The 17041-nt window shown below is 40.0% G+C and overlaps 1 protein-coding gene across 1 annotated transcript; it reads right to left on the reverse strand.

Annotated features, from left to right (window-relative positions):
- Positions 1-9356: 9356 nt before the first annotated feature.
- MAP10 (microtubule associated protein 10) lies at positions 9357-15041 on the reverse strand. Its single transcript, XM_058166459.1, has one exon. It carries the CDS (start codon positions 14713-14715, stop codon positions 12187-12189), a length of 2529 nt encoding a protein of 842 aa, XP_058022442.1. The 5' UTR covers positions 14716-15041; the 3' UTR covers positions 9357-12186.
- Between the last annotated feature and the right edge of the window lie 2000 nt (positions 15042-17041).

Here is a 17041-nt window from a genome sequence, read left to right on the forward strand (position 1 = left end):
AGGGATTTTGTGGTTACTAAAAGAACCATTACTCAAAATGGTAGGACTAACATCTTTAACCTTTGAGAGAATATTTTGGGGGTTATGGTTCTAGTGACATAAGCATGCTAAGCCTACTGGGTGTTTAATCTGCCCATTTTAGTGCTTATTTTTAAAAATAGCAACCCTCCCCCCCAACAATGTCCAAACACAGTACTGAAATGTACTTTGATCAGTGTGATTGGTAAAGGCTGAAGCTAAGGCTGTGAGGTCAAAGGTTGCCATCATGGGGCAAAGGGGGAGGGGGCAAATGATGAAGTGCTCAGGACAGCATCATCACATACTTGCAGTGGATCTCAGGGGTACAAATACATCATGGTGGCATTTGTGTGATGAAGCTGTCTACGTTCCATGGCATAGGGCCGGGTTACTTACGGGACCGCCTACTGCTACCGGATACCTCTCACCGACCTGTGCGCTCTCACAGAGAGGGACTCCTCAGGGTGCCGTCAGCGAGACAGTGTCGTCTGGCGACACCCAGGGGAAGGGCCTTCTCTGTGGGGGCTCCCACCCTCTGGAACGAACTCCCCCCAGGACTTCGTCAACTTCCGGACCTCCGAACCTTCCGTCGCGAGCTTAAAACACATTTATTCATCTGCGCAGGACTGGATTAGTTTTTAAATTCGTGGGTTTTTAATGGGTTTTAAATGGGTTTTTAATGGGTTTTATTATTTGCTAAATTTTAATTGCGGCCAAATTGAATAAGTTTTTTAGTGGTATTTTAATAGTATTTATTTTGTAATAGTACTGTTTATTTTATCTGGCTGTAAACCGCCCTGAGTCCTTCGGGAGAAGGGCGGTATAAAAATTTAAATAATAAATAAATAAATAAATAAATAAATACGTGTATCAATATCTTGGCATCATCATATTCTGCTGCAGATTGTGCTGTTGACTACCCCTGATTTATATGATAAAAATATATAAATTATATTGATTACCTGTAAGAGCAGGTTACAGTAACATAAGCACATAAACAATAAAGAGTACCAATCTTAAATCTTGAGAAGGTTATAATAATTATTACAACCTACCATTTTCTCTGGGAAAAAATCCAATTTTATAAATGTCAAACAATATAATGCCGCCAATTTGTAAATCAAATATAATATGACCTTCAACAACAAATAAGCATATTCTGAAATTACTTTGGCACATGGAAGTTTAAATAATTATGCTACATTGCTTACGGCTTGCTATATTATTGTTGCATATTTCATTTCTTGTAAAATTTTGCTTTAATCTTGTCTTTGCTTCTCGTATCTTCTCGAGCTGAATGCAGTTTTAAATACAATTTCTATAATTGAATACATTTCTTATTCTGAATTGTGGCCAAAAGCAACTGTAATTGCAGATGATAGCAAGAAGCTTTCTCTACCAGGCTTCATGATATATTAAAAAGAAAAGAGCAATTAGTTGCAAGTGTTTTTCTCACAAATCCAACCATGGGCTGTACAGATTTCAAGAGCAAACTTTCAGGCACCTGACTGAAGAAACTGAAGAACAACAGATATTTGGCAACTAATTCTAATGATGCTAAACCACAATGGCCAATTCTGCAACTTACACCTAAGTAAGTTGTATCAATAAATATTGTACCTCTATAATGGGCGTATACAGTATCGCCAATTAAAAACAGACGTTCAATGCCAGCTTATTTAGACTATTTTAAAATACAGGGAGGCTACTTCTGCCTCATAGCCTAATAATTTTAGATGTACCTCCTCCTCTTCCTCATCATTCACCACTGAGACATAGCGGCATGTGTTGCCATCAATTTTTAGGGGGACCACACTGCTGAATTTTGTTGGCAAATCATTTGAAGTGACATGAAAGAGAGAAAGTTGACAAGCCAAAAACATTCAACATACTGCACATTCGTAATAAGTTAAACTCCAGAAATATTGGACGGTAGTAAAAAGAGAGAGAGAGAGAGAGAGAAATGAAGGCTTGCTTTCATGCCTTTCCCTCAGAATTTGTGAAAATGGTAGCTGGCCACTGACAAGTGAAATGTTTTCCGTGAGTGTGGATATGTGTGAATTTATTCATCCATTTTCCTGGTCCTATGGCTCTTAAGTTTGTAAAAGGTTCAATGTGATCACGACCCCATTCATGATTGTGCATTAATTCTTCCAAAAGGCCCTTTAAGGGGAAAAAATCATGAAGTCCTGGCAGAAATTCCTTCCTTTTTCTTGTTAATTAAAAATACTAACTTGGTAACTGTATCCTGTTTGCAACATCATAAAGGCACTTTACAATCCTCCTCCTCTATTAAATAAGTTTTTAATATTACATGGTTATGAATATTATAACATTTCTACTAATAATTTTTCTCTTTTTTCTTTGTTGTTGTTGTTAGTTGCGAAGTTGTGTCTGACCCATTGCGACCCCATGGACAACGTTCCTCCAGACCTTCCTGTCCTCTACCATCATCTGGAGTCCATTTAAGCTCACGCCGACTGCTTCAGTGATTCCATCCAGCCACCTCATTCTCTGTTGTCCCCTTCTTCTTTTGCCCTCAATCGTTCCAGCATTAGGCTCTTCTCCAGTGAGTCCTTCCTTCTCATTAGGTGGCCAAAGTATTTCAGTTTCATCTTCAGGATCTGGCCTTCTAAAGAGCAGTCAGGGTTGATCTCTAGGACTGACCTGTTTATTCGCCTTGGAATCAAAGGGACTTGCAGGAATCTTCTCCAGCACCATAGTTCAAAGGCCTCAATTCTTCGGCGCTCAGTCTTTCTTATGGTCCAACTTTCACAGCCATACATTGCAACTGGGAAAACCATAGCCATGACTATACGCATTTTTGTTGGCAGGATGATGTCTCGGCTTTTTAGTATGCTATCTAGATTTGCCATAGCTTTCCTTCCCCAGGAGCAAGCGTCTTTTAATTTCTTGGCTGCAGTCCCCATCTGCGGTGACCTTGGAGTCCAGGAAAATAAAATCTGTCACTACCTCCATTTCTTCTCCATCTATTTGCCAGAAATTGAGAGGGCCAGATGCCATGATCTTAGTTTTCTTAATGTTGAGTTTCAAGCCAACTGTTGCACTCTCCTTCTTCACCTGCATCAAAAGGTTCTTTAGTTCCTCTTCACTTTCTGCCATTAGAGTGGCATCATCTGCATATCTGAGGTTGTTGATATTTCTCCCGGCAATCTTAACTCCAACTTTTGATTCATCTAGCACTGCCTTTCTCATGATATGCTCTGCATATAAGTTAAATAATTGTTTCTAATTGTTCTCTGTGACTCACTACGGATTTCCTACTCACGAGACCATCTGCTAAAAATTAAGGAACATTTCTTTAAGGAGCAGCTTTCTTTAATCTCACCCCCGCCTGTCTTTACAAACACGGAGGAGATTCTAACACAGGAGGAGGCAATTCCCACGGAGCCATGGATTACTAAAAAAACCAAACGACGGAAACGAAGGAAACGAGGTAAAAGATCTGGGATCTTAATCAAGCTAAGAACTCGCACTAAAACTCCTCTGCCTTCAATTTTCCTAACAAATATACGCTCACTTGCAAATAAGATGGATGAAATACTCCTCTTAAACAAATACTATTCTGATTTTCGCAATTCAGCAGTCCTATGCTTCTCTGAAACCTGGTTAAATGAATCAATTGAAAATAGCAGCCTGAACATTCCAGGATTTCAAATTGAACGATCAGACAGGATTCCAGAAACATCTGGTTAAAAGGAAGGAGGAGGCTTATGCCTATATATTAATTCAACCTGGTGTCAAGATTTTAACATAATTTACAAATTCTGTGACAACAATTTAGAGACTCTAATTATCAACTGCAAACCTTACTATTCGCCTCGTGAATTTTCCTCATTTCTTCTAATTGCTGTTTATGTCCCACCACAAGCCTGTGTAAACGAGGCATTACGAACTCTAGCTGACCAAATCATGGAGGCTGAAGCCAAACACCCTGATTCACTGGCCATTGTTTTGGGAGATCTAAACAAGGCAAACTTAAGGAAAGAACTACCAAAATACTTTCAGCATGTCAATTGTCCCACCAGAGGCAAGAATACTCTAGACCACTGCTACACAACACTAAAAGATGCCTATCGGTCTTTACCACGTGCAGCTGTAGGACACTCTGATCATTGCATGATTCACCTTGTACCTGCTTACAGGCAAAGACTTAAAGCCATAAAACCAATAATTAAATCAGTGAAAACCTGGACGGAGGAATCAGAATTAAAGCTACAGGCATGTTTTGACTGCACTGATTGGAATATTTTTAAAGATACCTCTGCAGACCTGGATGAACTCACAGATACTGTAACATCATATGTCAGCTTCTGTGAAGACCTATGTGTACCTACAAGGAACTTGCGAATACACAGTAATAACAAACCTTGGTTTACACCTAAACTTAAGCAGCTACGACATTCCAAAGAGGAAGCCTACAGAAAAGGTGATAAAATGCTGTACAATCAGGCCAGAAATGCACTAACAAGGGAGATAAGAGCAGCAAAAAGAAGCTACTCTGAAAAGCTAAAGAATCAATTTTCAGCAAATGAACCAGCAAACATGTGGAAAACTCTTAAAAATATCACCGGCTATGGCAAACCTCCTTCCCAGGCTGAAGGTAATCAACAACTGGCAGATGACCTGAATGAGTTTTACTGCAGGTTTGAAAGGAAACTACAGCCACCTATCTTCACAACCCCCATCTCAGACACAGCAACAACAGCCAAGCCTCCTACAACTGACCCCAGTTCACAACCCCTAGTGATCACAGAAAAGGAAGTGCAGGACCTATTTCACAGACAAAAGCCAGGAAAAGCGCCAGGCCCAGACAAGATAACTCCTTCTTGCTTAAAAGTCTGTGCTGACCAATTGGCCCCCATCTTCACCCATATTTTCAATAAATCACTAGAGATGTGCTATGTTCCTTCTTGCTTCAAACGCTCTACCATCATCCCAGTGCCAAAGAAGCCCACCATCAAGGAACTGAATGACTACAGACCAGTTGCTCTAACATCTGTAGTCATGAAAACCTTTGAAAGGCTAGTGCTTTCCTACCTGAAAACCATCATGAATCCGCTTTTAGACCCCTTGCAATTTGCATACCGAGCAAATAGATCAACAGATGATGCTGTTAATATGGCTCTGCACTACATCCTACAACATCTTGAGTCTCCAAAGACCTATGCAAGGGTCATTTTTGTAGACTTTAGTTCAGCATTCAATACCATCATTCCAGACATTCTTCTAACTAAGCTAAACCAGCTACAGGTACCGGAACAGACTTGTAAGTGGATCACAAGCTTCCTAACAAACAGGAAGCAGCAGGTGAAGCTAAGCAAGATCACATCAAATACCTGTACAATTAGCACAGGGCCCCCCCAAGGCTGTGTGCTCTCCCCACTTCTCTTCTCTCTGTATACCAATGACTGCATCTCCAATGATCCATTTGTTAAGCTACTGAAGTTCGCAGATGACACAACAGTGATTGGTCTCATTCGAGACAATGACGAATCCGCATATAGACGAGAGGTCGAACGACTAGCCTTGTGGTGCAACCAAAACAATCTGGAACTGAACACACTCAAAACCGTAGAAATGGTGGTAGACTTTAGGAAAAACCCTTCCATACTTCCACCTCTCACAATACTTGACAACACAGTATCAACAGTAGAAACCTTCAAATTTCTGGGTTCTATCATATCGCAAGATCTCAAATGGACAGCTAACATCAAAACATCATTAAAAAGGACAACAAAGAATGTTCTTTCTGCGCCAACTCAGTAAGCTCAAACTGCCCAAGGAGCTGCTGATCCAATTCTACAGAGGAATTATTGAGTCTGTCATTTGCACCTCTATAACTGTCTGGTTCGGTTCTGCAACCCAACAAGAAAACACAGACTTCAGAGGATAATTAGAACTGCAGAAAAATAATTGCTACCAACTTGCCTTCCATTGAGGACCTGTATACTGCACGAATCAAGAAGAGAGCCGTGAAAATATTTGCAGATCCCTCGCATCCTGGACATAAACTGTTTCAACTCCTACCCTCAAAACGACGCTATAGAGCACTGCACACCAGAACAACTAGACACAAGAACAGTTTTTTCCCGAAGGCCATCACTCTGCTAAACAAATAATTCCCTCAACACTGTCAGACTATTTACTGAATCTGCACTACTATTAATCGTTTCATAGTTCCCATCACCAATCTCTTTCCACTTATGACTGTATGACTATAACTTGTTGCTGGCAATCCTTATGATTTATATTGATATATTGATCATCAATTGTGTTGTAAATGTTGTACCTTGATGAACGTATCTTTTCTTTTATGTACACTGAGAGCATATGCACCAAGACAAATTCCTTGTGTGTCCAATCACACTTGGCCAATAAAATTCTATTCTATTCTATTCTAAATAGGCAGGGCGACAGTATACAGCCTTGCCAGACTCCTTTCCCAATTTTGAACCAATCAGTGGTTCCGTGTCCAGTTCTCACTGTTGCTTCTTGACCTGCATATAGGTTTCTCAAGACACAAATAAGATGTTCTGGTACTCCCATCTCTTTAAGAACTTGCCACAATTTTTTTTATTTAGAATTTTTTATTTTTTATTTATCTTTTTTATTGGATATTAGCAAAACATTTATTATGTAATTGTGCTTAGGCCATATAAAAATAGTAAGGTTCAGCTACTTGTACAGGTAGTCCTCGACTTAGAACCATTCAGTGACTGATCAAAGTTTTAACAGCGCTGAAAACTGACTTACAACCTGTCCCCATACTTTCAACCATGGCAGCATCCCCAATCACGTGTTACAAATTCAGGTGGTTGGCAACTGGCATGTATTTACGATAGTTTCAGTGTCCTGGGTTCGTGTGATCACTATTTGCAATCTTCCCAGCTGGCTTCTGAGAAGCAGTCAGTGGGGGGAAACTGGATTCGCTTAAAGACTGTATGATTAACACAACTATGGTGATTCATTTAACTGTGGCAAAAAAGGTCAAAATCAGGCGCAACTCACTTAACAATTGCCTTGTTTAGAAATGGAAATTCTGGTCCCAACTATGGTTGTAAATTGAGGACTACCTCTAATAAATTAGGAATTAAATGTGGAGCCATTGGAGAGCCTTCCAATCTTCTGACTCAAACTGGCCTACATGGTTCATGCACAGTTCATATACCCTTTCATAAGAAATTGCTGTCTGAAATTATTGGAATGCAATTCCAAAAATCAATTGTGTTTAATTCTTAAAAATGGATCTAGTGGCAAATTATTTCTGCAAGGTGGGAAGGTCTGTCCATTTTCTTTCTTTGATGTTGCTTGGAGCCAGGCCAGAAGAGGACATTTCAACTTTTCTCATGAGAGGAAAGGCAAAAATTTTTTTTACTGGTTGATTTATTTATAGCCAGAGACCACATAAAACCACGCTGCAAACTCAAAATTAAGAAGAATCAAAAAGGTACAGCAAGCTGTAGGGAAAAACGTGGAGTGAAATAAGGTAAAATGAAACAGGTCATATGATACCAATATTTGTAGATAGATTTTTCAGTCTACTGGAGCTATTCCTTCCTCTTTGGAAAAACTCACCTGACGGGGAATTGTCTCACCTGACTCCATTTTTAGTGCTTGAATTAGGCTTGGGGTCTGAGAGAAGTAGGGCCCATTGGATGAGTTGTTCCTCCACATTGGGACTGTTTATCAATTTTATATTTGGTGTCTTTTTTATTAAGTGGTTTTACTGGATTTATTACAGTATTGTTCTTTAGTGATAGATGCTGCTCTTTCTGAATGGCTGGAGCAGCATCTCGGGTTATGGAGATGTTTGTTTTTGTTTTGTTTTGACATTTACAATAAACCTACAGTACTTTGAAGCTTAGTCTATGTTTTAAAAGACTGGTTCTTACTCTGAAATGGCAGAAAAATATCTCCCCATTTTCAGAGGTCACTCTGAAGCCACTAAAGAAAGTTCAAAGACTGCATACAATTGTGAGGCTTCAGGTTACCTCAGAACTAAAATATAATGAAATGTTTCATGTACGCAAAACCTCAGAACTTCTGAAAGGAGAAACAATTCCCCTCCCCCCTCAGAACTGTATACCTGCATACAACATATTTGTGAGACAGACTGGCCAAAGCAATAGTGACTACTCCAAGGCCACTCAGTGATTTTCACAGCATAAAGTGGATATTTATCCATTCCTAGTCCAACATCTTAAATACTACATCAGACTAGAGGCAGGATCTATCTTCAATTGTGGTTTACACTGTCTTTAAAATGCCATACTTGGGGAATCAAAGCACTCAGTTAATCACTTTTCTCTGGATTATGCTTCCCCCATCCCCTAACACAGAAACTGGTAATTACAGAAACACTGTAGAATGCCAAAATAACCAAGGGGCACAGCTAAACACATGATGAAATGCATTTATCTTGCATGCCTGTAATGTAATCTGAAATGCTTTTATATTTAGAAACTTGGATCCTAACTTGAGTCGTTTTTAAGAGGGATTTCCTGCTTAATCTTTTACAACAATCCTTTAAACTCTCAAACATTTTTATACTAGCATGAGATTTCATAAAGTGGGATACAGCATAATTAATGATGATTTTCAGCACATAGTAACAAAACATTTAAATGATCAATGTTACTTGGTTCATAGCATAATGTACCATTTTTGTGAAAAACGGGGTGCAGAGTTTGGAAGGCCTGCAGGCTGGGGGAGGGCAAAAATGCAGTTTTTGCAAAAAATGGGGCGGAGGGTTTGGGAGGCCTGCAGAGTGCTCCTGGGAGCTGGGGGAGGGCAAAAACATTTGTCTTTTTGAAAAGGGGCAACAAACAGGGTGCGCAGAGGGTTTGGGAGGTCTACAGTGTTCCTGTGGGCGGGCAAAAATGCAGCTCTTGCAAAAAACAGGGTGCGCAGAGGGTTTGGGAGGTCTACAGTGTTCCTGTGGGCGGGCAAAAATGCAGCTCTTGCAAAAAACAGGGTGCGCAGAGGGTTTGGAAGGCCTGCAGAGTGCTTCTGGGGGCTGGGCACCATTTTTTAAAAAAAAACAGGTGAAAAATGTGGCACACAGGGTTTGGGAGGCCTGCAGAGTGATCTTGGGGACTGGGGAGGGCAAAAACTCCAGTTTTTGTGATAAATGGGCCTGTTTTTTGCAAAAATGGGATGATCAGGGCAGGGCTTCAGGCTGCCAAAAATGGCTGTATTTGGTGTATAAGACGCACCAACATTTCCACTCTCTTTGGGGGGGGGGAGAGTGCATCTTATATTCCAAAAAATGTGGTATATGCACAAGACAGCAAAAACATCAGCAAATCATTTTAATCGTTTAATAGATTAAAGCAAATTCTGTAACATATCAAACATTACTGTTTTGCCTTAGTTAACAAAAATCCCAAGAAATATGAACTTTCTTAAACTTAAAAATTATTTATCAAGGAAATGGATTGGACTGGAAGAATACATTACGCAATACCACAAGGTAAAACAAAACTGCTCTATGACCAGATTTTATGCAAAAGGCCAAGCATAAATAGGAAGGTTCATTATTTCAGTACAAGTGATTTCTGACATGTATTTTTTCCCTCGGCACACCATAAATCACCACAGAACAAATGCCAATTCTGCCATCATGTGATAGACTCCACACTGAAATGTTGGAAGTCAAAATGGGAATCCAATGTCATATTCCATACTGACTGCATCATAGTAACTTAGGTATAAAGTGTAGCATGTTCACATTATTTAGCCTTTTGATTTAAATAACAAAAGCAGAGCAATTATTGGGAAGGTGTGAGATAACAAGATGTTACTATACAATTCTTGCTCTTACCAGTCAGGAAAATATTTATTACAAAGACCAGTACAATTAAAAATGCTCAGAGTATCTAGTTAAAAATTCTGGAATAAAATAACAAATAAAACGTATATTGAAATAATAATTTGACAGCCTATCAGTTACATACAAACAAGAGCATAATAATGTAATATTAGTCCTTAAATTGTGAAAGCCTATAGTTATTCAGTACTAAACAGGGTAATATAAAAAAAATTGGTGTATTAATTGAATAAAATAGTTATAATGGATTATTCCATCAGGTTCCAGCCAATTTTAGTGCTCCTGTGCAGAATCTAGCTACTTGTGCTGAGACTACAATCTGTTGGATCTTTAAACAACCACTGAAGATAAATGGTGTCGGAACAGTTAGGTTACTTATTATCCGGAAAATAAATTTTGCTCAGACGTCTATATAAAAAGAACAGCAAAGAAGGATGTTGCCACTGCTCCATAATCACAGGGACAAAGCTTTTCAGCCAGTGGTACCCCTTTATATTTGCTGTCCAGGATGGCTAAGGGAAGTCTATGGCATCATGCAAGTGAAAACATTTTCTGATGATTCACTATCTCTAACTGGCTAAGATAACGGGCCAGAGTGACTTGCTCTTATCAAAGGTTTGATCAAATCTTTTGTTACTATTTTTTAGGACCAATATGCCTAGCAGATTCTTCAAACGAAACAAGAGAACAATTTTTCGCTTGATTATAAACAATACATTTTTTTTAATTTTTTTTAAATTTTTTTTTACATTTATATCCCGCCCTTCTCCGAAGACTCAGGGCGGCTTACAGTGTGTAAGGCAATAGTCTCATTCTATTTGTATATTTACAAAGTCAACATTCATATTATTACCCTCTTACTACCTAAGTACTATATGTTGTGAACTAGCTAATTTTTCTAAATTGTTTTTTTAAATCTTAATCCTGAAAATATCTATTATAAAAGTTTCTCTCTGTGTCAAAAATGTCTCTGGCCAAAAAGCCAGTTCTTTATAAAAACACCAGCATTCTTTATAGTACTGGCATTGAATCCTTTACTTACCAATTTACATCCTTTACTTACCAATACAGCTAGTAAGTAAACACTTCATTTAGTCGCTTTATACTTGGATATGTACTTATCTGCATACAGGGCATGGCAAGGTTAATGTATCAAGAGTATTAGTGAATTAATCCCATGTTTTCTGGAAGTTGACTCAATTAAATTGGGGACTTTAACCTGCATCATTAATCACTAGCAGACACAAATGCATGTCTACTATTGGCTACCCATTATGCTATGTCATTTTTACACCTGCTATAAAAAAGAAAAATGACTGAATTTTCCTTAAAGTTACTGAATATATATGATACAGGGTTTTTCCACTACTTTTAAAAAACATTTTAAAGTGTTAAATACTGCTAGCGTATATTTTGGGAATGCATGCCTTTGTTCATACATTTTTTTTAAAAAGTATCTGCAACATACCATTCCATAGATAGGATTCAATCTCTCCCACCCAACATATTGTACAAATTAACAATAGGTGGAATTACCTGAAAATAGTGCAAACTGAAGACACGACGATTATGACAAAGTGCTAACAAAAACACTAGGTTTGGATTTAAAATTTACAAAGCAAAACTTAAAATTAATATTACGACCACAGATTAGAATAACATTATAGGAAAAACAACTCTGTTAAGATTAACATGTAATTGGGCATTGCAATTGAAGTATTTTTTAAATCATGTTCTGAAATGTTGTTTTTGTGAAAACCTTGTTTTTTAAAGTATGTATTTTACTGAACAATTTTTTCTTCACTGATAGCTATAACTCTCTTAAATTCTGAAATGCAAACAAAAATTGGTTTGCTTAAGTATTATTGTCTTAAGTAGTCTATAATCAACTATAGTTTACTTGTTTTCTAGTGGCCTTTAGTTATTTTTTTATTATTAGTCTGAAAGAAAAATTAAGAAAAATGACAAATTGGAGAATTACTTTAGGCACACTGCATCATTTCCTATGCTCAATGAGAACAGATTTTTATATGAACAGGAAACCTTTACATCATATGAAAACTGCCCTTAAATTTCAGGGGAGCTAATCACAGAATGTGGAAGATTTGGAGACAGCTAAAACTAAGGGGGAAAAAACCAAAAACAACCATCTGCACAGAGCTGCAAAGTCTGACTTATACATTAATCTGAAAAATATCTGTGCATCCTAAGCAAAGCCTACACTTGTAAAAAAAAAAGTCAAAATTCCTTTAAAATGTTTTCTTATTAAACGTTAAAAAACATTTTCATTCTCATTTTACTATTACTATTGATTGCTACATTGTGTATCCTGGAAGCTTGTTTATTACTAATTCACTGATATGTTTACACTGATTTGTATTATTCATCTTTCCGAAGCTATCCTCTTTTTCGTTGCCAGGTGCTTTGCTTTCTTCTAGACCACTGAATTCAAGGTCAGACATACTAGAGGGCAAGTAAGAACTAACTTGAGATGTCCTTGCAGAATGGCTGTTTTCTAGAGATGACTGGCTTTTTACTATGTTACACATTTTATCAGGCTGTATTTGTTTGTCCTCAGAAGTCTGTGTAACTTTTTCCTTTTCATGAATTGCAAGTTGGTCTCTTAAAGTTCTTACAAGGGAATCATCATCAAATTTGTTCAATCCAATGCCTAATTTGTTTTTGTTAGATTTTAAGTCATATGTCTTTTTCAGAGTCTGAACAGGAGATATAGCTGAAACCTTCGGAAGAAGAGGTGAAATACATTTAGCAAGACGACTTCTGGAATTTTTAGAGCTGGAGTCAATGATTGACTGACTGTGATCTGAGTTTATAGATAAAGGTTCAGGACTATTCTCTCGAGCTTCAAAGCTTGCACCACAACTGTCAATACTGGTAAAATCTTCTGAATAGGCTGCATTTTCAGAAGTAACTACTAAACCATCGGAATTCTGATGTGCATGACTCTTTTCCAAGTTGTTGGTGTGCCTATCTTTATATATATTTGGAATATTACAATCACGTTGCAAACATTTTTCTATTTCAGCCTCTACTGGGTTTTCAAGGGCTTCAGTGTCCTGTAAAAAGACTCTTGGCAGATGGACTTCCAAGCTCTTTTCTTTATAATTAGAATCAACACTTTCAGACAAGTACTTCCCTTTGGCATTGTCTTTATTCTTCACACAATTGGCTCCAATTTTTTTGGTAATGCGAGAGCTTATTTTCTTTGTGGTCATAGAGCTATTTCGGCCAACACTGCTTTGTATTAAAGTCTCAACGTTTTCATTAATTTGAGCATTTTGATCAGAGATGCTTTTTTCATCATATTGCCCAGAAGACTTTGGACGATAGTCAAGGGAGCCCTTGAATATTTTTTCTTTAGTCAAAGAGCTTTTACCTTTTTTTTCAAATGATATGTCGCCAAGTTTTTTTCTATGATGTTCTCTCTTTTCATGAACCTTCAACATACCTGGACTGGATCGCTGAACACGTAGCTTTAATGTGTTCGACAGCCCACTAGAGAATTTCCTTCTAGTGGGAGAATTTTCTTTGGTATTAAGTTTTTCAGGGCTCACAGGTCTTTCAGTGTATACTGGTTTTGTAAAAGTTTTGCCAGGACAGATAGGAGACATGCCTTTTAAATTATCTGGGCGATTTCTTTTTAATTTAGGGCTAGGTGATCTTCCTCTTTCTTTGCGATGTGGGGTGTTCTTTTTATCATCCCAGCAGGCACACAGATTCTTACCATTACAGGGTAAGATTTTTGTACCTTCTTCTGCATTTTGATATAGCCATGCCAACTGAGGATGCACAGTAGAGGGTCCTGGTGGTAGGGGCTGGCTATTTAGCAAGGAGATTTCTACCAGCAAAGCATTCAGGAGAGGCAACTGACTTAAAGTCTGCCTGAGTTGTTCCGAAGTACTCCCTGTTGGTGTGCTGGCGAGTAAGGGTGACAGAGCCTTCTCAGCGTTAACTACAGGCTCCTCCTTAACAAAAGGTAAAGAAGTTCCTTCTTTGGGAAGTGAATCTTGAGCCGCCATGATGATCACTCTCGTTGCAGCTTTGGGGCTGGGGAAGCAACTCTCCGTTTGATGACTGTAATACATTGGTGGGGGGTAAAAGGCATCGCTGTCCAGCTCTCCTGCGATTTCTTCTCCGCTTGAGCTACCGGAAAAGGGCTCGGGCTCTGTATCAGGGCTGCTTAAGGACCCCCGGCTGCCACCACCTGGGGCAGGGTCCTGCTCCTCCTCCTCCCCTTCCGAGATGAAGTCCAGACTGAGGCTCCGTGCCACCGCTCTCCCCCGCGGACAGTCTCCAGCGAGGGCTTCGTCCACCGCCGCCCCTTGATCGAAGTGATCAAGGCTCGAGGAGCCCAGGTTGTTGAGGCGGTAGCTCAGCGCCAGCTCGCCCACCGACTCTCCCAGCAGGTCGCGAACCGGGAAGTGGCCCCTTCCAGTCGCCGGCCCGGAGCCAGGCAACAACTCCTCGGCGGCGGCCGCCAAAGAGATGCTGGACGAGCCGAGCAGGCGGGCGGGACCCTGGTTGGGAGGCAGCGCCAGCAGCAGCGCGTGGAGCGGAGAGCGCCGCAAGAGGCCCATCAGAGCGTCCGGCCGCAGCCTGAAGAGGCACGACTTGCCCCGCCCGAAGGGCACCACCGGCCACGACGCGGCCTGCGGGGCGTGGACCAGGAGGGTCGGGAAATCCAGCAGCCGGAGAGCCACGGACGGCAGGAAGGGCCCACTGTCCGGGAGCAGCGACGGCAGCAGCTGCGGTTGCACGCGCGCCGACTCCACCAGCAGCTCCAAGGAGAACAGATGCTCCCTGCGGCCATCGCCTCCCTCCATGCCAGCCCGGCGGGAAGGCGCCCCAGGTGGCCTCTCCAAGGCAGGAAGGCCGCGGTTCTCGCGAGACTTTGAAGGGCAAACCGCGCGACAGCCGGGCCACGGCCTCCCCCGTGTATAATGATCGCTATGGAAGCGGCGGCCCTCCGTTGTCTAGCGACCGTTTTGCCGTCGCTGCGCTTCAGCGCGTGGGGGGAGGGGAAGGGAGTCCGCAAAGACCTCTGGGAATGTGAGCTCCTCGTGCGGGAGCGGGAGCCGGAGCCGAGCACTCCGAGTGCCTGGGAAGGGATGCTAGAGCAGGGGTCTCCAACCTTGGCAACTTTAAGACTTGTGGACTTCAACTCCCAGAATTCCCCAGCCAGCAAAGCTGCCTGGGGAATTCTGGGACTTGAAGTCCACAAGTCTTAAAGTTGCCAAGGTTGGAGACCCCTGTGCTAGAGAACGCTTCCGAAAGGCGAACGTTGCCTTCATGCTGAAGCCCCAAAGGTGCTTTTTTTAAGAGGCAACTGCACTTTCTGGTTTTTCTCTGAAGACGTTTCGCTTCTCATCCACAAAGCTTCTTCAACTCGTCTTGGGTGAGAAGCGGACCGTCTTCAAGGAAAACCAGAAAGTCCAGTTGCCTCTTTAAAAAAAACAACTTTTGGACAGCCGTGACCAGGATGACTGAGAATCTCCATAGGCTTCAGGCTGAAGGTCTAGACCAGTGGTTCCCAACCAGTGTGCCGCGGCACTAAGGGGTGCCGTGAGATCTTTTGAGGGTGCCGGGAACTTTTGAGCTACGGAGATTTTAAATATCTATTTCCTTATAAGGGTGCCGGGAACTTTTGAAAGGCTTTCCAAGGGTGCCTCAAACAAGAAAAGGTTGTGCCTCAAACAAGAAAAGGTTGGGAACCACTGGTCTAGACTGAGGAGACACGGACTACGAGTTGAACACTTTGACCGCAGTTAATACTGTGCTGCCCTGTCTGGATGATGGTGTCTGGAGCGCTAATGATTCGTGAAAGCTGAATGTGCTGATAACTTCTTAAAGTTCTAGAAGCCAAGAATACTTTTAAAAAAAATATTTTTATTAGATTATAGAATAAAATACAAAAACATGAAAGCAAATAATAGGACACAGTGGGGAAGAAAAGTGGGGTGGGAAGCATTGACTTCCGACTCTCTTGAAGTAGAATAAAGCATTAACATCAACCTCAACATTCTACTTTTCCAAAACTAGCCATTTCTATAAAACAAATCAGTCTAATCAGTAAAACCCAAAACCAAAGTTTTATTTTTTTCCCACCTCAAGCACAAAATCCAGAAGTGGTCTCCATATAACAACAAAAGTAGTTAAATTATTATTAAGTATATAATTTAAGTAGTTAAATTATTAAGTAGTTTTATTTTGGCTGTGAACCGCCCTGAGTCCTTCGGGAGAAGGGCGATATAAAAATTCAATAAATCTAAATCTAAATCTAAATTCTTTTCTTTAATCAAAACAGTCAATTTAGCCATCTCTGCCAGCTCCGTCAACTTCTGTAACCATCCATGGTGGGAATCAAAATGTCCTTCCATTTTTGACCATACTGTAGTCTTGCTGCCCAGAGTCCAAGAATACTGAACTAGGCAAGATGATAAAATAAAATGCCTTTTTTAAAAAAAGTAGGTGGGTAGGTTAACACACCAGTTTTAATGTTGAAACATTCGGGATCTGTAAACGTAGAGCCCTTTGCGTGGGAAAGAGGTTCAGTTGTATTAAGGAACCTCTCCATTTTTGCTGCAGAATAGAATCCAGTGGTTCAAGTTCAATTTGTAATATTTTGTATACTGAGGGATAATTAAAAGGGTTCTTTTCACATTTTTATGCTTCAAAACTTACTCATTTTCTGTGTGCAGAACACTCCACATTGAGAAGAAATAGAAATCTAGATGAAGATGAATGTATTTGTATTTATAACTTTTGCTTTCCCCCTGATAATGTAATATGTGTATGCATGGAAGTCTTTATTTTATTTTATTTACTTTTATTTTTATTTTATTCATTTTATCCTCACAGTAACCCCATAGAATAGATTAGGTTGCAAGATACTGATTAGCTTAAAGTCACCCACTTGATTAATGGGTTTTTGTCACTCATTATGGTACTGTAATCATAATATTCTTCTAAACGATGTGCACAATCCATGCACATTTAAATTCTTTAATTTGGAGAATTAAAAATTGAACATGTGATCATTGCTCTCCGGTTAAGATAAATAATAAAATGAATACTTAACTTTCCTTAATTGTATCCCGTATTTGTGCTTTTTCTATGCAGACTTGCTTGAATCAACGACTGTTAGTTGAT

The sequence above is a fragment of the Ahaetulla prasina genome, chromosome 1 (genome assembly GCF_028640845.1).
Source record: "Ahaetulla prasina isolate Xishuangbanna chromosome 1, ASM2864084v1, whole genome shotgun sequence".
In the NCBI taxonomy this organism is placed as follows: domain Eukaryota; kingdom Metazoa; phylum Chordata; class Lepidosauria; order Squamata; family Colubridae; genus Ahaetulla; species Ahaetulla prasina.